This window comes from Rhinopithecus roxellana, chromosome 8 (genome assembly GCF_007565055.1).
Source record: "Rhinopithecus roxellana isolate Shanxi Qingling chromosome 8, ASM756505v1, whole genome shotgun sequence".
Taxonomy (NCBI): Eukaryota; Metazoa; Chordata; class Mammalia; order Primates; family Cercopithecidae; genus Rhinopithecus; species Rhinopithecus roxellana.
Window position 1 is genome coordinate 2,636,382 of NC_044556.1, and position 23,569 is coordinate 2,659,950.

Consider the following 23,569-nt stretch of genomic DNA (forward strand, 5'->3'; position numbering starts at 1 on the left):
TGCCTGCCTTGGCCTCCCAAAGTGCTGGGGTTGCAGGCGTGAGCCACCGCGCCCAGCTCTTCCAGACTTTTTTTTTTTTTTTTTTTTTTTTTTTTTTTTTTTTTTTTTTTGAGACGGAGTCTCGCTCTGTGGCCCAGGCTGGAGTGCAGTGGCCGGATCTCAGCTCACTGCAAGCTCCGCCTCCCGGGTTTACACCATTCTCCTGCCTCAGCCTCCCAAGTAGCTGGGACTACAGGCGCCCGCCACCTCGCCCGGCTAGTTTTTTGTATTTTTTAGTAGAGACGGGGTTTCACCATGTTAGCCAGGATGGTCTCGATCTCCTGACCTCGTGATCCGCCCGTCTCGGCCTCCCAAAGTGCTGGGATTACAGGCTTGAGCCACCGCGCCCGGCCTCTTCCAGACTTTTTAAAAAAACTTTTATTTTGAAGTAATCTAGGACTTACAGAAAAGTTGCAAAAATAATTCAGAAAGTTCTGGCTACCCTTCCCCAAGCTTTCCCTAATGTTGACATCTAGCTCAGCCATAGGACAATGATCAACTATAGAACAGCATGAAAAACAGGGCAGGACTCTAACCTCAGTACACTACTTCTAGACTTATTTTGTTTCCTTTGAAACGGAGTTTTGCTCTTGTTGCCCAGACTGGAGTGCAGTGGTGCAATCTCGGCTCACTGCAACCTCCGCCTCCCAAGTTCAGGCGATTCTCCTGCCTCAGCCTCCGGAGTAGCTGGGATTACAGGTGTCTGCCAACATGCCCGGATAATTTTTGTATTTGTAGTAGAGATGGGGTTTCGCCACGTTGCCCAGGCTGGTCTCAAACTCCTGGCCTCACGTGATCTGCCCGCCTCAGCCAAAGTGCTGGGCTTACTGGGGTAAGCCACCCTACCCAGCTGTTTTTTTTTTTTTTCTTTTTTTCAAGACAGAGTCTTGCTCTGTCGCCCAGTCTGGAGAGCAGTGGCGCAATCGGAGCTCACTATAGCCTCGACCTCCCTAGGCTCAGCTGATCCTCCCACCTCAGCGTCCCAAATAGCTGGGACTACAGGTGTGTGCCACCATGCCTGGCTAATTTTTTTATTTTTTGGAAGAGACGAGTCCTCACTATGTTGCCCAGGCTGGTCTTGAACTTCTGGGCTCCAGCAGTCCACCTGCCTTGGCCTCCCAAAGTGCTCAGAATTACCGGCGTGAGCCACCATGCCTGGTCAGACATTTTCTGTATATATACAGATACAGTGTTGAGTTTTGTTTTGTTTTTGTTTGTTTGTTTTATTTTTTTGGAGACAGAGTCTCATTCTGTCACCCAGGCTGGAGTGCAGCGGCATGATTTTGGTTCACTGCAACCTCTGTCTCCTGGGTTCAAGTGATCCTCATGCCTCAGCCTCCTGAGTATCTGGGATTACAGGCACCCGCCACCATGCCTGGCTAATTTTTGTATTTTTAGTAGAGACGGGGTTTCACCATGTTGGCTAGGCTGCACTCGAACTCCTGACTTCATGTTACCCGCCTGCCTTGGCCTCCCAAAGATTACAGGCATGAGCCACTGTGCCTGGCCCAAATAAAGTACTTTTTTTGGAAAATAGAATCATCACACTTTCTGATCTGCAGCCTCCATTTTTCACTTTGCAGTAGATCATGACCATGTTTACTTGTCAGTATACCTATACAATTTCATCATTTGAAAAGAAAAACACCCCAAAATAGCCAGGCATGGTGATGTGCACCTGTACTCCAGGCTACTTGGGAGGCCGAGGTGAAAGGATTGCCTGAGACTAGGAGTTAATGACCAGCCTGAGCAACATAATGTTATCCAGTCTCAAAAAAGAAATATTTTTAATTAACAAGGTGTGGTGGCACACACCTGTAGTCCTGGCTACTTAGGAGATTGAGGCAGGAAGATGGCTTGAGCTGAGGAATTCCAGGCTGCAGTGAGCTGTGACTGCGCCTGCACTCTAGCCTGGGACACAGAACAAAACCTTGTCTCTTAAAAAAAAAAAAAAAGAAAGATTGTTGGGCGCGATGGCTCCTGCCTGTAATCTGAGCACTTTGCGAGGCCGAGGCAGGTGGATCATTTGAGGTTAGGGTTCGAGATCAACCTGGTCAACATGGTGAAACCCCATCTGTACTAAAAATACAAAAATTAGCCAGGCATGGTGGCATGTGTCTGTAATCCCAGCTACTTGGGAGGCTGAGGCACGAGACTTGCTTGAGCCTGGGAGAGCTGAGATTGCACCACTGCACTCTAGCCTGGGCAACAGAGTGAGACTCTGTCTTAAAAAAAAAAAAAAAGGAACAAACCAAGTCAGAAAGACAAACTCCAAATATGACGTAGTAGAGTTCCATTTGCCTATCATTTTCTAATGTAAGTTAAATTTCTTCAAAATTTTGAAATGACTTTCTAATTTAGTGGCTGATGAATTTAGGGAAGGGTGTTCATGTTTTTCCCCCAAGATATGGGACAGAAGAGGAAATGATCAGCAGATTGAACATGTTTTGTGCAGAGATGAACAACAGGCTGCTTGGAGGCATCAGAATTTCTCTGACCTTGGAGAGGGAAGCTGGGGACAGCCAGGCCCACCCACAGCAGGTCACTTGGGGCCTCTGTTGGCGGTAGACTCCCCAGCTCAGTGGACCTCAGGGCTGGCCCTGGACAGCCCTTTCTGTGTATACTGGAAGGGTGGAGAGAGGAAGAAGATTCTGGCAGGTGGTGAAAGAGGCCTTTTCCCTCCCAATGTCTTCAGTCTTTGGTGTTGAACACAAGGTTCTGCCGTATTTTTTCTTAAATTAGTCCCATGTGGACAGATTGCCGGAAGGAAAGAGAAGACTCTTCAATGCCATTGATATTTTTTTGCTTTTTATTCGGTACAAATGGCCATTCGATCAGCCAAGTGAGCAAGTGTTTGAGAATCTCAAGAAACCAAATAAACAAAGCAGCTATATTTTGTCTTTTCTGGCAGACCACAAGTTCGTGTTTCTTTTGAGACAGAGCCTTGCTCTGTCACCCAGGTTAGAGTGCAGTTGTGCAGTCTTGGCTCACTGCATCCTCTGCCTCCCGAGTTCAAGCGATTCTCCTGCCTCAGCCTCCTGATTATCTGGGACTACAGGTGCCCACCACCACGCCTGGCTAATTTTTTGTATTTGTGGTAGAGATAGGATTTTGCCATGTTGGCCAGGCTGGTCTCGAACTCCTGACCTCAAGCAATCTGTCCACCTCACTCTCTCAAAGTGGTGAGATCACAGGTGTGAGCCACCATGCCTGGATGGTTAGGAATGTGTTTCTTTAAGTAATGTCCATCGGAGCCTTACTTGTGGTGCTGCATCCTTTGAGGTGGGCACCAGAGGGAGCGGGGGAGGGCAAGGAGGAGATCAAAGGGTGCAGCGCACTCAGTTCCTGCCCTGGAGATCCTCCAGCTCTAGTCGAGGGACAAAGGAAAATGCTTCTCCCAGGGAGCGCTAAGCAAATACACAGCAGTGGGATAAAGTTCTAAATGGGCACTCCCAAACTGTTACTGACAGAATTACGAGCAATTGGCTGTGCGCCATGGCTTACACCTGCAATCCTAGCACTTTGGGAGGCCAAGGCAGGCAGATCGGTTGAGATCAGGAGTTCGAAACCAACGTGGCCAACATGGTGAAAACCCGTTTCTACTGAAAATACAAAAAAATTAACCAGGCATGGTGGCTTGTGCCTGTAGTCCCAGCCAATCAGGAGGCTGAGGCAGAAGAATTGCTTGAACCCAGGAGATGGAGGTTGCAGTGAGCTGAGATTGTGCCACTGCACTCCAGCCTGGTCAACAGAGTGAGAGTCCATCTCAAAAAATAAAAAATAGAAGAAGAGGAATTAGAAGCAATTACAGGAAGATCACTGTGTTTTAGTGGAGGGCAAACAGCTGAGTTAGGACTGAGGCAGACCCTAGCAATTGGCGTCGAGGAAAGAGAGACTCATTCATTAGGTTTACGTCAAGGTGCGTGAGTGTGTAGTGCAGAGCTGAGGTTGGAAAGAGTCCACCTGGGGTTTGGATAGTGGTGTTTTTTTTTTTAAATATATATATATATATATATATATATATATATATTTTTTTTTTTTTTTTTTTTTTTTTTTTTTTTTTGAGACGGAGTCTTGCTCTGCCGCCCAGGCTGGAGTGCAGTGGCCGGCTCTCAGCTCACTGCAAGCTCCGCCTCCCGGGTTCACGCCATTCTCCTGTCTCAGCCTCCCGAGTAGCTGGGACTACAGGCGCCCACCACCTCGCCCGGCTAGTTTTTTGTATTTTTAAGTAGAGACAGGGTTTCACCGTATTAGCCAGGATGGTCTCGATCTCCTGACCTCGTGATCCGCCCGTCTCGGGCTCCCAAAGTGCTGGGATTACAGGCTTGAGCCACCGCGCCCGGCCAATATATATATTTTTTGAGACGGAGTTTTACTCTTGTTACCCAGGCTAGAGTGCGGTGATGTGATATCGGCTCACCACAACCTCTGCCTCGCGGGTTCAAGTGATTCTCCTGCCTCAGCCTCCCAAGTAGCTGAGATTACAGGCATGAGCCAGCATGCCTGGCTTATTTTGTATTTTTAGTAGAGATGGGGTTTCTCCATGTTGGTCAGACTGGTCTTGAACTCCCGACCTCAGGTGATCCACCCGCCTTGACCTCCCAAAGTGCTGTGATTATAGGTGTGAGCCACCACGCCCAGCCCTGAATAGTGTTATTCTTCAGTTTTTTTTTTTTAGAGCCAGGATCTAGCTCTGTTGCTGAGGCCAGAATCCAGTGGCACAATCACGGCTCACTGCAGCCTCAACCTCCAGGGCTCAAGCAATCCTCCTGCCTCAGCCTCCCGAGTAGCTGAGACTACAGGTGCATGCCACCACCCTCAGCTAATTTTTAAATGTTTTTAGAGGTGGGATCTCACTGTGTTACCCAAGTGAGATCCTGGACTCAAGCAATCCTACCCCCTCAGCCTCCTGAGTAGCTGGGACTGCAGGCATGCACCACCACACCTGGCTGTTGGTTTGTCTTTTTGTTGTCTGTGCCTTGGTAGAAATCTGCTACATAGTAGGCATTCAGTAAATGTTCAAGTATTCCTAAGTGTGCTGGTTCTGGAATTGGACGGGGTGCCAGCCTCGGTTCCTTGGCCTCCGTGTGCCTCAATGTTTACACCTTTCTGGGAACTTGGGGCCCTTGGGTGTCAATTCTCACATCTTTCCTTTCCTTTTCATTTAATTTAATTATTAATTTATTTTTTTGAGATGGAGTCTCACTCCCTTGCCCAGGCTGGAGTGCAGTGGCGCCATCTTGGCTCACTGCAACCGCAGCCTGCTAGGTACAAGCGATTCTCCTGCCTCAGCCACCCAAGTAGATGGGATTACAGGTGCCCACCACCATGCCCAGATAACTTTTATACTTTTAGTAGAGATGGGGTTTTGCCATATTGCCCTTTTTATTTATTTTAATTTAATTGTCTTTTTGAGACAGGCTCTAGTTCTGTTGCCCAGGCTGGAGTGCAGTGGCGCAGTCTGGACTCACTGCAATCTCTTCCTCCGGGCTCAAGTCATCCTCCCACTTCAGCCTCTCAAGTACGTGGGACTACAGGCGTGCGCCACCATGTCTGGCTAGTTTTCATACTTTTTAGACAGTGTTTCGCCATGTTGCCCAGGCTGGTCTTGAACTGCTGAGCTCAAGCAATCCACCTGCCTCGGCTTCCCAAAGTCCTGGGATTACAGGCTGTGAGAAAGGCTGATATTTTAATCATGGACAAAGATAATATTGAATTGCTCAATGTTACTTCTGTAAGGCAGGCATAACAGCAGCACCCTGCCTTGAGCTTTTATCTTAACACACACAAGTTCTTAGGACGGCATCTGGTGTAGAACTCACTAGAGTCAACCCTTATCATTTGTGCACTGAATACATGATTAGGTGGGGCCAGGTTTGGGGACATCTTACAAGCCAGCCACTATTGAAAGCTTCGATGTAAGTGAGTTTTCTTTTTTTTTTTTTTTTTTTTTTGAGACGGAGTCTCGCTCTGTCGCCCAGGCTGGAGTGCAGTGGCCGGATCTCAGCTCACTGCAAGCTCCGCCTCCCGGGTTCACGCCATTCTCCTGCCTCAGCCTCCCGAGTAGCTGGGACTACAGGCGCCCGCCAGGTCGCCCGACTAGTTTTTTGTATTTTTAGTAGAGACGGGGTTTCACCATGTTAGCCAGGATGGTCTCGATCTCCTGACCTCGTGATCCGCCCGTCTCGGCCTCCCAAAGTGCTGGGATTACAGGCTTGAGCCACCGCGCCTGGCCGTAAGTGAGTTTTCTTAATTCAAAAAATAGATGCTGGCCAGGCAAAGTGGTTCATGGCTGTAATTCCAGCACTTTGGGAGGCCGAGACAGAGGTCATGAACTCTGAGCACCAGAGTTCACGACCAACCTGGGCAACGTAGTGAGACCCTGTGTCTACAAAACAAAAACAAAAAAAGACAGCCAGGCATGGTGGCACACACCTGTTTTCCCAGCCACTCAAGGGGCCTGAGGCGGGAGGATGGCTTGAGCCCAGGAGGTCAAGACTGCAGTGATCCACGGTTGTACCACTTCACTCCAGCCTGGGAGACAAAGCCAGACCCTGTCTCAAAAAAAGAAAAAAATATATATATAGTATATATAATACATAAATACATATATATAAATATGTATGTATAAATATATATGTATAAATATATATATTTACATATTTGGCTGAGGCTGAATCCTGAGGTGGCATGGCCTGGCTTTAGATCACATGGAACAACCTGGCAATATAGTGGGATATATAATATATACTGTATATATTTAATAAATATATAATATACATCATACATAAGTACATAATTTTATAATATATTAATATATTAGAAAGATATAATTTAAGATATATTTCTAATTATAAATATGTAATATGTAAACATAATATATTTTATATGTATGTATATGTTAAATATGAATCCATATGTATTCTTATATATAATATATAATACATATTAATTTTTTTTGAGACAGTCTCACTCTGTCACCCAGGCTGGAGTGCAGTAGTACAATCTCAGCTCACTGCAACTTCTGCCTCCCAGGTTCAAGTGATTCTCCTGCCTCAGCCTCCCAAGTAGCTGGGACTATAGGTGGGTGCCACCATGCCTGGCTAATTTTTGTATTTTCAGTAGAGATGGGGTTTCGCCTTGTTGGCCAGGCTGGTCTTGAACTCCTGACCTTAGGTGGTCCACTCGCCTCAGCCTCCCAAAGTGCTGGGATTATAGGCGTGAGCCACCGTGCTATGTATACAAAGATGTAAGTAAGCATCTTTAGCCTCTTAAATGCCGGAAGACGACACATTGCAATTGCTTTCAGTGATGGGGAAGTTAGTGCAGAAATGCAAGGGGCCAGGACGTGGCCAAAGCATCACTTCTTCAGCACCTGCTGACTGTGAGTCCCAGTTTTCCCAGGATGGCTATTTCACAGATGTCTCAGCACACTAGAATGGTACATAATTTAATCTTGTCTGCACTTGGTGGTGTGCATTTATCCAATCATGTCCTAAGTATTTATTGAGCACCAACAGTGTACAGGATGCTCTTACAGGCACTTGGGACCCCACAGAGAGTGAGATGGATTCGGCCCCTTCTTGCGTGCAGCCTAGTTGTAGTGGGGAAGACGGGAGATGACCCAGGACATCGATACTTGCAGAAAAGCTGAGAAGGGAAGAAGTCAGGCTCATGAAAGGGGATGTTTGGTAGAGAAGACAGGAATGACCCCTCTGCAGAGCTGTTTGAGCTGGGACCCACTACACACCCCTTACCACTTCCCCAGAGAGACAGTCGGCCGGGCCAGGTTCTTCTGTGTGATCTGGAGCCAGGCCAGGCCACCTCCTGATTCAGCCTCAGCTCCGGCCAGTCCATAGGTAAAAAGCCTTTGAATCTCATGGACACATAAGCTCATAAGTCCCACCTTTGATAGGGGTTCCAGTCCATCTCTCGCTCACCAGGTGAGCATCAGAGCGGGGGTTTCATGCCCTTGGAACGAGCCTGCTTTCTTTCAAGACAGCAGTGGCCTTGCTGTGTTCACTTGTCAGCCATGGCAATGGCTGTATCCCCCACCCCTTCATCTTCCTCTATCTCTAAAACAGGAGACGGACTCTGTCCTCCAAAACCCCTAAAGACCCCAAGGCTAGGAGACTCTGATGGGGACCCCCAGAGTTCCATGTTGGGCTGTTTACATCACCCTGAGGAGCCAGAGAGTAAACTGGGACCTGTTCCCTCTACACAGCAGCACGGGGAGGAACCAGGAAAGGCGGTCTGCAGGTAGGTGGCTCTGAGCATTCCGGCAGGTCTCCCCACTGACAGTCCACATAGCACAGCAGCTCAGCAGACAGCAATGCTTTGGGAAGTAGACCCACAACCTATCCAGTGCTGTGACCCACTCCTTCCCAGAGCTCAGGGCCATCGGATCTTACTTCTCCTAGCTTTCCTCGCTGGTAAGAAGGGTTGATGTTTTGGCCGGGCATGGTGGCTAATGCCTGTAATCCCAGCACTTTGGGAGGCCTAGCGGGGAGGATCACTTGAGGTCACGAGTTTGAGACCAGCCTGGCCAACATTGCAAAACTCTGTCTCTACTAAAAATACAAAAATTAGCCAGATGTGGTGACACACCTGTAATCCCAGATACTCAGGAGGCTGAGGCAGGAGAATCGACTGAACCCAGGAGGCAGAGGTTGCAGTGAGCAGAGATCATGCCACTACACTCTAGCCAGGGCAACAGAGCGAGACTCCATCTAAAAAATAAAAGAAAAAAAGAAGTTTAACTGGGGACAAAGATAACGTTGAATTTTTCAAGGTTACAGAACTTATATTCTATAACTCATATTCTGTCTGCTGGTCAAACCCATCCGTCTTCCGCATTCCTCCTCCTTAATCAAGAAGGGAACAAAGGAATTGTTATGTGAGCTAATGACCAATAAAAAAGAAAAGCAATCAGGGCTGGGCACAGTGGCTCATGCCTGTAATCCCAGCACTTTGGGAGGCCAAGGCAAGAGGATTGCTTGAACCCAGGAGTTCGAGAGGAGCCTGTGTAACATAATGAGGATGACCCCATATCTACAAGAAATAAAATAATTAGCCAAAACAAAACGATATATATATCCTTATGGATGTGTGTATGTATTTGAGACAGGGTCTTGCTCTGTCACCTAGGCTGGAGTGCAGTGGTACAATCTCGGTTCACTGCAACCTCCACCTCCTGGGTTCAAGCAATTCTCCTGCCTCAGCCTCCCAAGTAGCTGGGATGAAAGGCGCCCGCCACCACACTCAGCTAATTTTTGTATTTTTTACTAGAGATGGGGTTTCACCATGTTGGCCAGGCTGGTCTTGAGCTCCTGACTTAAGGTGATCTGCCTGCCTCGGCCTCCCAAAGTGCTGGGATTACAGGTGTGAACCACCGCGCCTGGCCCTTATTTATTTAAATATAACCCTAAGTTTCACTCGTTTTTAAAGACACTATGTTTCTTGCATGTACAATTTCCTTTCTCTAGAATATGTCTTGTGAGAGCTGGAGTGTCCGTCCAAATGAGAATATCCCTATTCCCAGTTCAGAAGGCAGTTCTGGCATTATAAGTGTAACAAAGTCACCTGTTGAGGCAGTGTATTCTCCAAGTGAGACTCTGCACCCTCCTTGCCCGTTAAATGTTCTCAGGTCACTGCTTCTCCATCCCCATTCCACTCTTTTAAAGCAGGTTTTCCAGGGCCTTCCATCTAGCAGACTTTTTTTTTTTTTTTTGAGACAGGGTCTTGCTCTGTCACCCAGGCTGGAGTACAGTGATGTGATCATAGCTCATTGCAGCCTGAACTCCCCTGGCTCAGATGATCCTCCCATCTCAGCCTCTCAAGTAGCTGGGACCACAGGCACACATCACCTTGTCCAGCTAATTTTTAAATTTTTTGTAGAAATGGGGTCTCACTATGTTGCTCAGGCTGGTCTCAAACTCCTGGGCATCCACCCACCTCAGCCTCCCGCAGTGCTGGGATTAAAGGCATGAGCCACCGTGCCCAGCCTAGGAGACTCTTAGCACTGGTTTCCTCTTGGATTTTGTTTTGCATGTGTCTCAATATGTGAGTGACAACCTAGGAGGATTTCAGATCCCCCTCAGTTTGTTTGTTTGTTTGTTTTGACACAGAGCCTTGTTCTGTCACCTAGGCTGGGGTGCAGTAGCACGATCTTGGCTCACTGCAACCACCACCTCCCAAATTCAAGCCATTCTGCCTCAGCCTCCTGAGTAGCTGGGATTACAGGCATGTGCCACCACATCCGGCTAATTTTTTTATTTTTAGTAGAGATAGGGTTTCACCATGTTCCCTAGGTTGGTCTCGAACTCCTGGCCTCAGTGATCTGCCCACCTCAGCTGCCCAAAGTGCTGGGATTACAGGCGTGAGCCACAGTACCCGGGTAGATCTCCCTCAGTTTTATCTTTTCCTACACAGCTCCCCAGATGAGGAAACAGGAGCTCCCTGCTGGCTCCTCCGTCAACCAGAGAAGGAGCCAGCTCCCCTTCCTCCTTCCCAGGTGAGCCTGTCCTGTGGCCTCGTGGATGTAGAAGCACCACTGCCTCCCTTAAAGTTCCGGCTCTGTGTCTCCCTTCATTGTCACCAGTTGCTCACTCATGGTCTACAGGGGCTAGAGGGAAGATGCCCAAAGGGCAAGGGTGGAATTCTCTCAAGGCTACAAGAAAGGAGCAGGTTTGGGTTTGCTTTTTTCCTGAGACCTCATTCCTCCCTTATCTTTATTGCTGCTTTGTTCTTGTATCCGGTTTACAGAACTCAGTTGGGAGGTTTGTTCCCCAGTTTGCAAAATCCAGAAAGACAGTGGCAAGAAAAGGAGAGACAAAGGATGAGGACCTCAGGAGTGGGGCCTTTAAAATCAGCCAGGCTGAGCCCATTGCACGTGCGGCCTCCTGGCCCAGCCTCGGCAGCCCCATTTCACCCTGGAGTTCTTTGGCAAAGGTGAGGCCTGCACCTCTCTTCCACCCGTCGTTTTCAGTACATTGTGCTATGGATGTATGTTGAGTATGCAACAATTCTTTTTTTTTTTTTTTCCTTTTTTTTCTTGAGACAGAGTTTTACTCTTGTCACCCAGGCTGGAGTGCAATGGCACCATCTTGGCTCACTGCAACCTCCGCCCCACCGGGTTCAAGCAATTCTCCCACCTCAGCCTCCTGAGTAGCTGGGATAACAGGTGCCTGCCACCACACCCAGTTAATTTTTGTATTTTTAGTAGAGACAGGGTTGCACCGTGTTGGCCAGCCTGGTCTTGAACTCCTGACCTCAGGTGATCTGCCCGCCTCAGCCGCCCAAAGTGCTGGGATTACAGGCGTAAGCCACCACGCCTAGCCTTACCACAATTTTTTAAAAAACAAAAAACAGGCCGGGCGCGGTGGCTCAAGCCTGTAATCCCAGCACTTTGGGAGGCCGAGACGGGTGGATCGCGAGGTCAGGAGATCGAGACCATCCTGGCTAACACGGCGAAACCCCGTCTCTACTAAAAAATACAAAAAAAACTAGCCGGGCGAGTTGGCGGGTGCCTGTAGTCCCAGCTACTTGGGAGGCTGAGGCAGGAGAATGGCGTAAACCCGGGAGGCGGAGCTTGCAGTGAGCTGAGATCCGGCCACTGCACTCCAGCCTGGGCGACAGAGCGAGACTCCGTCTCAAAAAAAAAAAAAAAAAAAAAAAAAAAAAAAAAAAAAAACAAAAAACAGTACAGAGTGAAGTTCTGGTGTTCTCTGTTCTAGCTTCCCCGAGTGGTAACACCGTGCATAACTGTAGTCCATCATCAAAAGTAGGCAATTGGCCAGGTGCAGTGGCTTATGTCTGTGATCCCAACACTTTGGGAGACTTCCCTTGACCAGCCTGAGCACCACAGGAAGACTCTATCTCTACAATAATTTTTTTTTTTCTTTTTTTTTGAGATGGAGTCTTGCTTATCACCCAGGCTGGAGTGCAGTGGTGCGATCTCGGCTCACTGCAGCCTCCGTCTCCTGGATTCAAGCAATTCTCCTGCCTCACCCTCCCCAGTAGCTGGGACTACAGGTGCACACCACCACACCCGGCTTATTTTTGTATTTTTATTAGACATGGGGTTTCACCCTGTTGGCCAGGCTGGTCTCGAACTTCTGACTTCAAACAATCCGCCTGCCTCGGCCTCTCAAAGTGCTGGGATTACAGGCATGAGCCACTGCGTCCAGCCTACAATAATTGTTTTAAAACTTGGCCAGGTGCAGTGGCTCCCACCTGTAATCCCAGTACTTCGGGAGGCCGAGGCAGAAGGATCACTTGAGCCCAGGCATTCAAGACCAGCCTGGGCAACATGGCACAACCCCGTCTCTATAAAAAAACACAAAATTTATCCAGGTGTGGTGTATACCTATAGTCCCAGCTACTTGGGAGGCTGAGATGGGGGGGTCACCCGAACCTAGGAAGGTCAAAGCTACAGTGAGCCGTGATCACACCACTGCACTCCAGCCTGGATGAAAGAGTGAGACCTTGTCTCAAAATTATGAAAAATAAATAATAAAAATAATAATAGTGGCTGGGCACGGTGGCTCGCACCTGTAATCCTAGCACTTTGGGAGGCTGAGGCAGGCAGTAGTTCGAGACCAGCCTGACCAACATGGAGAAACTCTGTCTCTACTAAGTATACAAAATTAGCCAGGCATGGTGGCACATGCCTGTAATCCCAGCTACTCGAGAGGCTGAGGCAGGAGAATCGCTTGAACCCAGGAGGTGGAGGTTGCAGTGAACCGAGATTGTGCCATTGCACTCCAGCCTGGGCAACAAGAGTGAAACTGTCTAAAAATAATAATAAACAGGAAATTAACATTGGTGTGGTCCGAATGCCACCTTGATTTTCATATCCCTGATCTTGTTGAGTGTCTGGTGCTGGCAGAGAGAAGAGCTTGATGGAAGGAGAGGTTTCTGTGCTTCCAGATCCCCCTCCAGTCGCCGGCCTGGTACTGATGCCTATTTCCACGCATGATGGCCGGTGACAACATCTGAATCTTTGAACAGGGCAGTCACAACTATTAGATTGGTGCAAAAGTAAGTGCGGTTTTTGCCATTAAGTTTTTTGTGTGTGTGAGACAGAGTCTCACTCTGTCACCCAGGCTGGAGTGCAGCCCTATCTCGGCTCACTGCAACCTCTGCCTCCCGGGTTCAAACGATTCTCCTGCCTCAGCCTCCTGAGTAGCTAGAACTACAGTCACCTGCCACCATGCCTGGCTAATTTTTGTTTTTGTTTTTGTTTTTTTTTTTGAGACGGAGTCTTGCTCTGTCGCCCAGGCTGGAGTGCAGTGGCGCAATCTCGGCTCACTGCAAGCTCCGCCTCCCGGGTTTACGCCATTCTCCTGCTGGCGCAGGAGACTGGGACTCCTGAGTCCCAGGAGTAGCTGGGACTACAGGCGCCCGCCATCTCGCCCGGCTAGTTTTTTGTATTTTTTAGTAGAAACAGAGTTTCACCGTGTAGGCCAGGATGGTCTCGATCTCCTGACCTCGTGATCCACCCGTCTCGGCCTCCCAAAGTGCTGGGATTACAGGCTTGAGCCACCGCGCCCGGCCTTTTTTTTTTTTTTTTTGAGACAGAGTCTCGCTCTGTCGCCCCGGCTGGAGTGCAGTGGCGCGATCTCAGCTCACTGCAAGCTCCGCCTCCCGGGTTTATGCCATTCTCCTGCCTCAGCCTCCTGAGTAGCTGGGACTACAGGCGCCCGCCACCTTGCCTGGCTAGTTTTTTGTATTTTTTTTTAGTAGAGATGGGGTTTCACCGTGTTCGCCAGGATGGTCTCGATCTCCTGACCTCGTGATCTGCCCGTCTTGGCCTCCCAAAGTGCTGGGATTACAGGCTTGAGCCACCGCGCCCAGCCTAATTTTTGTATTTGTTTAGTAGAGATGGGGTTTCACCATTTTGGCCAGGCTAATCTTGAACTCCTGACCTCAAGTGATCTGCCCACCTCGGCCTCCCGAAGTGCTGGGATTACAGGCGTGAGCCACTGCGCCTGGCTACTGTTTGCCATTAAAAGTAATAACAAAACCCACAATTACTTTTACACTAACCTAATAGAAAACTCTTTGGAGAACTTGGTTATCAAAGGCCCTGGGGCTAAGTCTTTTTCTGTCCACAGGAAACACTCCCAGAGTCCAGCGCCCAGAGTCCAGGATGCCAGCTGCTAGTGGAGACCCTGGGGCTCCCCTTCCAGGAGGCCACGGAGCCGGGGGACCCAACGCAGGCAGACAGTGCCCACCCTGAGCAGAGCAGCCAGAGCCCCGTGCAGGCTGTGCCCAGCAGTGGAGATTCTCAGCCTGATGACCCTCCAGACAGGGGGACAGGGTTGTCCTCCTCACAGAGGGCCAGCCAAGACCACCTGTCAGAACAAGGGGCTGAAGACAGCAGGCCTGAAACAGATGGGGTTCCAGGTGATCGTGGCCAAAAGAAACACCTACCAAGCAGTGATTCTGAAGGGGAGAAGCCAGACAGAGGAGCCCCCAAGGAGGGAGGGGCCCAAAGGACAGTAGGGGCCCAAAGGACAGCAGGGGCTGGCCTGCCTGGAGGGCCCCAGGAGGAGGGAGACGGTATCCCCTGTACCCCAGCATCAGCTCCTACCTTGGGCCCTGCCCTGGGACTGGGCCCTGCCTCTTGGTGCCTGGAACCCGGGTCTGTGGCCCAGGGCTCCCCTGACCGCCAGCAGACCCCCAGCAGGATGGGCAGGGAAGGGGAAGGGACTCATAGCAGCCTGGGATGCTCCTCCCTCAGGATGGTTGTCATTGCAGACCTGAGCACAGACCCTGCTGAGCTGGAAGAGAGGGCTCTGGAGGTGGCTGGGCCCGATGGGCAGGCCAGCACCATGTCACCTGCCTCTCCCAAGAGGAAGGCCGCTGATGGAGGCTACAGGAGGGCCCTGCCAGGCTGCACCCCCCTCACTGGGGAAACCGCAGGAGAAACGGGGGAGGCAGGGCAGGATGACAAGCCCTCTGGCGATGTCCCAGTGGGTCCGACAGCCTCCCTGGCTCTGGCACCTGGGAGCGGAGAGTCCATGATGGGCGCTGGAGATTCCGACCATGCAGCCACGGACACGGGTCCGTGTGTCGATCAGAAGCAGGAGCCAGGCCCTACTCAAGAGGCAGCCGAGTCAGGTGGCCAGGACCTCGAACAAGACCTTGAGGGGCTCCGTGTGTCCCCACAAGCTTCTGTTCTGCCAGAACACAGAGAAGCAACAGACAGCCCTCTCCAGGAGCCTGGGGCCCAGCAGGGCATTCTAGACACCACCTCAGACCTGGCAGGGCAGCAAGACCACCTGCCTCATTCTGTGGACCAGTCCACCTGGGCAGACTCTTCAGCTGTGGAACTCGACTTCCTGCTGGACAGCCAGATACGGGATGCCCTGGACGCTTCTGACTTCGAAGCCCCGCCTGAGCAGGTAAGAGCTGCCCCGAGTGACAGACATACCTGCCCAGGGCAGGCACCTAACCTGCACAAGCCCTCTCCTCACATGGCACAGCGGTGGAGGGGGAGCTGGGGCTCAGGGCGTACCATTTAGACAGCCAACGACTCGAGGAGTCCGAGTTGCAGCTCTATTGGACGTGGAGTCGGTGGTTTTCCAGAAAGTATAGACCTGCCTTTCGGTGGTTGTCTACATATCCAGGGATGGTGACACACAGCTGCTTTCTCAGCCGGGCCTCCCACATTGAACTGGAGTCCCCAGGAGTGCCAGCCCCTGGCAGCTTCTGCTTCAGTGCCTGACCCTGGCTGTGGGGTCCCAGGGCATGTATTGAGGGCAGTGGACACAGTGGGGTGATGGAGAGAAGCTGGGCCTGGGGAGGGGGCTTCACTCCCAAGCTGCAAAAGAGCCTTTGCCCATCTCCTTAGGGTCCTCTGGAGGTCCTGATATGATTCCTTCCCGAACATACATAAGTCATTTTGTTTTTCTGCCGGAACTTGTAAGGGCTTTGCCTCCTTCAGGGATCTGCCTGCCCCACCGGCTGCCCAGATGTGGCCTCCTCTGGCTCCAGAGCTGGTGCCAGCTGTTGGCATTCGTTCTCCTGTCTGGGCAGGTGGCAGCCTTGCTTCAGCCCTGCCCCCCAGGGGAAGAGTGACCTCCCCAGCTGTTGGCACACCTGAGCCTGGGCTGAGGGCGTCACAGTCACACCCTGGGAGGTAGGCGGTTCTCTCTCCACACAATGGGTGTAGCAGCGAAGACTCTGGAAGAGTTCGTACACCTGTTGGAGGTGAAGCAGGCGGGAGGGGAGGGGAGGAGGCCAGGCTGGCACCCAGGTCATGCCCCAGCCGCCGCATCCTGGAACACAGAGCCAAATTTGCTTTTCAAATGTCAGCCTCTGTTTCTTTGCTGTCCCTGTGTTGAGATGTAAAAAAAAAAAAAAAAAAATTCATGGCCAGGCACAGTGGCTCCCACCTGCCACCTGTAATCCCAGCACTGGGAGACCAAGGCAGGAGGATCACCCGAGGTCAGGAGTTCAAGACCAGCGTGGCCAACATGGTGAAGCCCCATCTCTACCAAAATACAAAAATTAGCTGGGTGTTGTGGCATGTGCCTCTAATCCCAGCTACTCTGGAGGCTGAGGCAGAAGAATCGCTTAAACCCGGGAGTCGGAGGTTGCAGTGAACCAAGATCACGCCACTGCACTCCAGCCTGGGTGACAGAGCAAGACTCTGTCTCAAAAAAAGAAAAAATTGGCCAGGCGCAGTGGCTCAAGCCTGTAATCCCAGCACTTTGGGAGGCCAAGACGGGCGGATCACAAGGTCAGGAGATCGAGACCATCCTGGCTAACACGGTGAAACCCCGTCTCTACTAAAAAATACAAAAAACGAGCCGGGCGAGGTGGCGGGCACCTGTAGTCCCAGCTACTCTGGAGGCTGAGGCAGGAGAATGGTGTAAACCCAGGAGGTGGAGCTTGCAGTGAGCTGAGATCCGGCCACCGCACTCCAGCCTGGGCGACAGAGTGAGACTCCGTCTCAAAAAAGAAAAGAAAAGAAAAGAAAATTAGCCAGGCATGGGGATGCATGGCTGCAGTCCCAGCTACTTGGGAGGCTGAGGCAGGAGAATCACTTGAGCCTGGGAGGTTGAGGTTGCAGTGAGCCGAGATTACGCTACTGCACTCCAGCGTGGGTGCGGAAGACCCTGTCTCAAAAAAAAATAGTCACAGTGCAGTTCAGTGGTAGAGGCTGAACACGAGCGTGTGGGAAAGCCAGGAGTTCTGTTGCTGGGCACAGCTGAAATTTTATGAGAGCCTCATGCCTTGCAAAATGCAAATCCCTCGCTTGAGAGAAGAGCCGCCTCCATTGCCTCCAGTCTGTGGTCTCGTGGGTGGTGGCTTGGAGAGAAGGCTGGGAAATGCTTAAGGTGTTTGGGGCCAGGTGCGCCTAAGTGGCATCCAGCAGGTGAAGCCCCTAACCCACCTAAATGGGCTGCCAAACTGCGAGCTTGGAAAAAGACCCTGAAATCCACACTCCGGGGGACCCAGACAGACAGCTGGCTGGTCAGACCTGACCAACATCGGCAGCCTTTCCCCCACCAGGGGAGGAGGCACCGCCCTGACAGCACTGCCAGGGCCTGGGCATGTTTGGTTTTGACACGAGGCGTTCCCCAGCAAGTCGAGGCGACCCAGGCAAGGAACACGTTCCCGTGGGAAGGTTCCGGGTGGCTCCTGGCAGGAAGGCCAAGGCCCATGTCTCCCGGCATGGGCAGGGGCACGGGGAATAGCAAAGATGGATCGAGAGGGCCGTCTCAGCACTTCGTCCTGACCTCACCATGGTCACGCACTGTGCTACAGGAGGAGACTCAAAGGTGACACAGCAGAGACAGAGCTTTCAAATCTCAAACCAGGGTCTCGTCATGGGAGGGTTTGGTGTTACTTTCTCATAGCTCCTCTGTGCTCACTCTTGGACTGATAGAGCTTCTGCAATCTGCATATGGAGTCATTTAATTTAAATTTTAGAGACAGGGCCTTGCTCTGTTGCCCAGACTGGAGTGCAGTGGCACAATCACAGCTCACTGCAGCCTCAACCTCCCAGGCTCAAGCAGTTGATCCTCCTGCCTCAGCCTCCCGAGTAGCTGGGACCACAGGTGCGTGCCACCATGCCTGGCTAATTTTGGAGGTTTTTGTTTGTTTGTTTGTTTGTTTGTTTGTAGAGACAGGGTCTTGCCGTGTTGCCCAGGCTGGTCTGGAACACTTGGCCTCAAACGATCCTCCCACCTCATCTTCCCAAAGTGCTGGGATTACAGGCGCACCCAGCCTGGCTCATTGCCTCTTTTCTGAGGGACATTGTAAGTCACCACTTTATAATGGAGCCTGACATTTTCCATGGAAATTAAACCACCATTGATGCTTAGAAGCTTAAGTGCCTTGGAGTTACCAGGCTTTCCTCTGTATTCACTGGGAGTTTTCCCCTCGTGTTATATTTGCAAACTCCTTTTCTAACAGGATGTGTGTGGCTCATTCAGCCAAGGTAGACAACTCCACTTCACTGCAGTTGCCACCCCTTGGCGTTTTCTCTGTGCCCGTAAAGATAGTGAGGGGCATGCAGGAGACTGCAGAGGTGTCAGGGCCAAAGATGATGGCACAGGGGCGCCCGCACTGCCCAGATCAGCCTGTGGGAGGCCCCGGCCTAGGAGCGGACACCAGGGTTGGCTGTGGACTTTCTCTTTCCAAGGGGAAAGGATGGGTGCAGCCCAGGCCGGTAGCCTTGGGTCTACCCATCGTGGAGTTCCTCCCCGTTACTGTTCTGCCTCTGCAGGAGTCCTAGCCGGCCCCGGTGTGACCTACTGTGGCCGCAGTGAAGCCAAAGGCGTCAGCGTGATTTCTGGTTCCCCGTGCAGAGCTTGCTCGACCTAGGCCCCGGGCACTCACACCTCTTGCTCTCTTTCCAGTTCTTTCCTTCCGGGAACAAGCCAGGCCCTCGCTGGCCGGTCCCCAGCCCACGTGCCAGTGGAGACCCTGTTGCAGTGGCCAAGGCCCAGCCGAGGTAGGTGTGGGGTGGGTGAGAACTGGCTCCAGGACCCTCACCAATTTTACCAAGGAGGGTGACAGACGGAGGGGACCCCAGTTCTCCCTCCCTGGGCCTCGACTTCCTCAGTCCAGCAGGGGAGCTGAGCCCTGTCTTTCAAACTGTACACGTTCCCTTGCTCCCCGAAAGCAGAGAATGGGCGACAGTGATCAGTGATCAGCACCCAACCCAGTGTCTCCCTAGGAGCCCTGGGACAGTGCCCCCGGCTCTGTGGGCTGTTTCTCTCTGGGAAGAGGGGCCAAAGCTTCCTCCTGAGTCCCTGGGAAGGGGAAGGGACCCAGACAGGGCTCAGAACTGTTGGCTGAGACCATCTTGGAGCCATTCCTAGCTCTGGCACCAGATAGGCACTCAAGTGAGTCTAACCTGCCCTCACCTCTTCCCCTCCCCACTTGGCTCTTGCCCTAGGCGAACCACCTCCTCCCTCGCACAGGCCACCAGTGAGCCGTCCTCCAGGCTGCTGTGTGTGGGGAGGGCACCCTCTCCCCCACACCATGCCTGTGGTCCCCGTAGTCTGTCCCCTCCTCCCGTGCCCTCCCGCAGCCCTCCTCGAAGCCAGGGCTGGGCGGCTGCCCTCTCTGTTACCTGGCACTTGAACCTGCCTCTCTGCAGAGGCGGCAGCTTATCAATTATTTATGGCCAAGTTTCTGTTTCTGTCTGGTGGGGGTGGAGGAGGGTTTGGGACTCAGCTCCTGGCTGTGTACGGCCCCCACACCCTCCTCCTCCTTCTCCTCCCCCAGCAGAGGACAGCTCTGTCCCCGCCTCCTGCCCTCACTCCCTGTGACTTGTACCTGCCGTGCCACTGGCCACCTCCCCTATCCACACACACAACCTGCACGCAGACCAGAGGTAGTTCATCAGAGTGGCCTGCTGTGGTTTGAGTGAAGAGCCAGGAGGGTTCACATCTGAATCTCTGATGTCCCAAGGCCAATGCAGCTCCCCTCCCTGCTGCCTTGGATGTCTAGAAGCTCTGAGAGGGCCTGGGGTCTGGTTTGGTGGCTTGAGGCTAAATGACACACACAAGAAGCTAAGGCCCAGGGGCTGCCAGTCACCTCAGGGTGACCAAGGCAGGAGCAACAGGACAGCAGTTTCCATAGTGACAGCCCCAGAGGTGCTGCCAAGCCTGGGGCATGGGCGGGTTTAGGGCAAGTGGCCCCCACTTACCCGCCTGGCCCCCTGTACTGCCCATGTCTGAGAGTAGCACCTGTTCTGTGGGGGGGTGGGGTTCTGTGGCTCCTTGGATCTTCTGTGACTTTTTTTTTTTTTTGAGACATGGTCTCACTCCCATCACCCAGGCTGGAGTGCAGTGGTGCAACCTCAGCTCACTGCAGCCTCGATCTCCTGGGCTTACGTGATTCTCCCACTTCAGCCCCCTTAGTAGCTGGGACTATGGTTACCCGCCACCACACCCAGCTAATTTTGTATATATTTTTTAGAGACGGGATTTTGCCATGTTGCGCAGGCTGGTCTCGAACTCCTGGACTCAAGTGATCCACCTGCCTCAGCCTTGCAAAGTGGTGGGATTACAGGCATGAGCCACCGTGCCTGGCAGGATATTTTTTAGATAAGAGTCTTGCTCTGTTGCCTAGGCTGGTGTGCAGGATCATAGCCTACTGTAGCCTCCATCTCCCGGGCTCAAGTGATCCTCTCACTTCATCCTCCTGAGTAGCTGGGACTACAGGCATGCACCACCATGCCTGGCTAATTTTGTATTATTTGTAGAGACGGGCTCTCACTACGTTGCCAAGGCTGGTCTTGCTGGGTTCAAGCCATCCTCCCACCTTGACCTCCACAACCTTACATAGATATGAATGCCATCTGGGCCGGCTTTTCTTCTTTTTTTTTTTTCTTTTTTTTGAGACAGAGTCTCACTCTGTCGCCCAGGCTGGAGTGCAGTGGCGTGATCTCGGAGCTCGGCTCACTGCAAGCTCCGCCTCCTGGGTTCACACATTCTCCTGCCTCAGCCCTCCGAGTAGCTGGGACTACAGGCGCCCGCCACCACGCTCAGCTAATTTTTTGTATTTTTAGTAGAGACGGGTTTTCACCGTGTTAGCCAGGATGGTTTCAATCTCCTGACCTTGTGATCCGCCCGCCTCGGCTTCCAAAGTGCTGGGATTACAGGCGTGAGCCACCGCGCCCGGCAGGGCTGGCTTTTCTAGCAGTGCCCTGGGTGCTGGGGAGAAAGTGTGGCACAAAACACAGAGTTGACTGCTAGTGGGGGATTCGGGATGTGGGGACATGAGAGACAGCAGATTAGATCATCAGATGGCAGAGTGTTGGGGAAAAAAAGGCAGCGGAGAAGGGGTTAAAATGTAAGGGGTGATCAGGGAAGCCACCACCCACCATCAGGAGGAGACATTTAGGAAAGAATGTTCCAGAATCCTGAGAGGTGCTCAAGGAATGGCCAGGAGTCTAGTGTGGCTACAGCAAGCGGGAGGGGAGAAGTGGGAGACGAGGGGAAGGCACAGGGAAGGCAGGTGGTGCACAGCTGCAGGAGGAGAGGGCCTGCCTCTGAGCCAGGTTTCCAAGTTCACAACCCCCGGTACCTGTGGGGGGCAAACTGCAGGTGCAGGAGCTGGGGAGGTGGTGGCAGCAGCATCCTGAGAGGGCAGGGGGTGGGCAGGGGAGAAGTGGTTGGGTTCTGGGCCTGCTGGGCAGTGGAGCTAGTTGGGTTGGCCATCAGGGTTCTGTCGTGAACAGAGGAGGACAGGCTGGACACCCGGAAAAGATGGCACGAGGCCCGGCGGAAGCCCCTCCCACTGGAGAGCTCTGGTAGTCCGGTGAGGTCGGGCCACTCTGAATTTCCTTCCCTGCCGGCCAGGACCTTCGTGGGGATCCAGGCCTCTGAGGCCTCCAGGATGGAGGACGCCACCAACATCGTGCGTGGCCTCATCGTTGAGCTCTCTAACCTGAAGTACGGGCTGGGATCGGACTCACAGGGCGTGGGGCCTGTGGGAGGCCAGTGGGGACTCAGAGGAGCAGGGAGGGACTGAAGTGTGAAGCCCCTGGGTGGGCAGCGAGGGTCAGGCACCCCACTGCTGCTGGGCCCTCACCGTGTCCCCGTCCCTGGTCCTTTGCAGAACACGGGCTCTGAAGAAAGGCTGGAACAGGCCCAGCCTGTGCTGCAACAGGCCCTTTCTGGTTATGTGCACGTGTGTGAGCCGTGTGTGTGCATCTGAGTCATTGGTGACCGTGTGGCTGTGAGGTGCGGGCCCCTGTCACCTGGTGACCACTGAGCCCCACACACGTGCCTGTATTTCCCCCGCAGCCGGCTGATCATGGGCACCCACCGGGACCTGGAAGCCTTCAAGCGCCTCAACTACCGGAAGACAAAGCCGGGAGGCAAAGCCCCCCTGCCTTACCCTTCCAAGGGGCCTGGGAATGTCCCTCGAGGGGACCCACCCTGGAGGGAACTGTAGGCCACTTTGAGGTCTGTGTTTCCTTTGCCACCCAGCCCCCATGCCTGCGGACCTCCTCCAAGATGCTCCAGGGGGTCCTAGTGGACCCTACAAACCTCCCTTCAGTTGCCCGGAAGTTGGTCTTCCATGGACAACAGCAAGGAGGCCCCGAGGTCCTGGCCTCACCTGGCCAGGATCAAGGTCAGTAGCCTCCCTTGGCTTCAGGGAGGGAAACTGCGTCTCCTGCAGCCCCAGTGGCTTCAGGCAGGCCTGGGATCCAGGAAGCGGCTACCTCCCAGCAGAGCCCATCCTGTCCGGATTTGCAAATTTTAGGCTCCTGAGCCAAGTATGGAAGGTTCAGAATTTGTTTCTTTCCTGGAGGAGAAGAGAGCTCCCTTTGTTTTCTTTCTCCCTATTTCCATTTTATTTCTTCTGGGAAGACCCGTAATAAATGATTCTGTAGAGGCCCCGTGACCTGCTGTTTGGGGCTGAGGCTTCAGTTCCTTCACCTTCCGCCCACAAACCTCTCTACCCACTTCCTCCTCCTCGCACTCTACGAGTTTACACCTCAGCTTCCCTGGCAAAGCAAGAGGGGTGCAAATCTCCAGGGGTGGGTGACTGTGTGCCCGCTTGTGTGTGCAGGCTCTTGAGCACACACACGGTTCGCAGAAGCCTAAGAGACGCCCTGGGAGATCACCCAGCTGCAGGGTGAGTCCAGTGCTCAGGTGGCCTGGCCCATCCTCCAGGAAAGCTGCCTGTGGGCCCCAGCCAGGAAGGAGGCTATCCCAAGAGGTTGTTATGGATGCAAACATGGCTGAAGTCATGGCACTTCTCGTCCCACGCAAGCCTCTCAACAGCCAGATGACAGTCCTGTTAGCAGCCACAGGGGCTGCTGTCATCCCATTTGCAGAAAACAATGCCTCTATGAAATCTGTCACTGAAAGGCTGACTGGACCTTCGACGTCATGAAGCACTCTGACTCCTGCACCCCAGCTCCCACGGCTCAGGCGGGGTCCTCCTCCTACCCTGCAATCTTATACCCCGGAGACCTCATGCAGGAGGGGAGGAAAGAGCAGGGCAGGTTCACACCCAGGTGAGCCCCCTGTCCATCAGGACATGC

The 23,569-nt window shown here is 52.5% G+C and overlaps 1 protein-coding gene across 3 annotated transcripts in view; it reads left to right on the forward strand.

Moving 5' to 3' along the window:
* C8H19orf57 (chromosome 8 C19orf57 homolog) overlaps nt 1–22,923 on the forward strand; it is a 26,410-nt gene extending 3,487 nt beyond the window's left edge. For 2 of the 3 annotated variants that reach the window (XM_030935401.1, XM_010361599.2), the window contains exons 3-8: nt 8,124–8,298; nt 10,471–10,552; nt 10,804–10,914; nt 14,157–15,449; nt 18,918–19,012; nt 22,320–22,923. In XM_030935401.1, the coding sequence (XP_030791261.1) occupies nt 8,124–8,298; nt 10,471–10,552; nt 10,804–10,914; nt 14,157–15,449; nt 18,918–19,012; nt 22,320–22,470 (1,907 nt within the window). In that variant the 3' untranslated portion in view covers nt 22,471–22,923. Of the gene's footprint in view, nt 1–8,123; nt 8,299–10,470; nt 10,553–10,803; nt 10,915–14,156; nt 15,450–18,917; nt 19,013–21,872; nt 21,966–22,319 lie in introns of all 3 variants that reach the window. The other variant, XM_030935400.1, reaches the window with a different exon arrangement.
* Nucleotides 22,924–23,569: the final 646 nt, after the last annotated feature.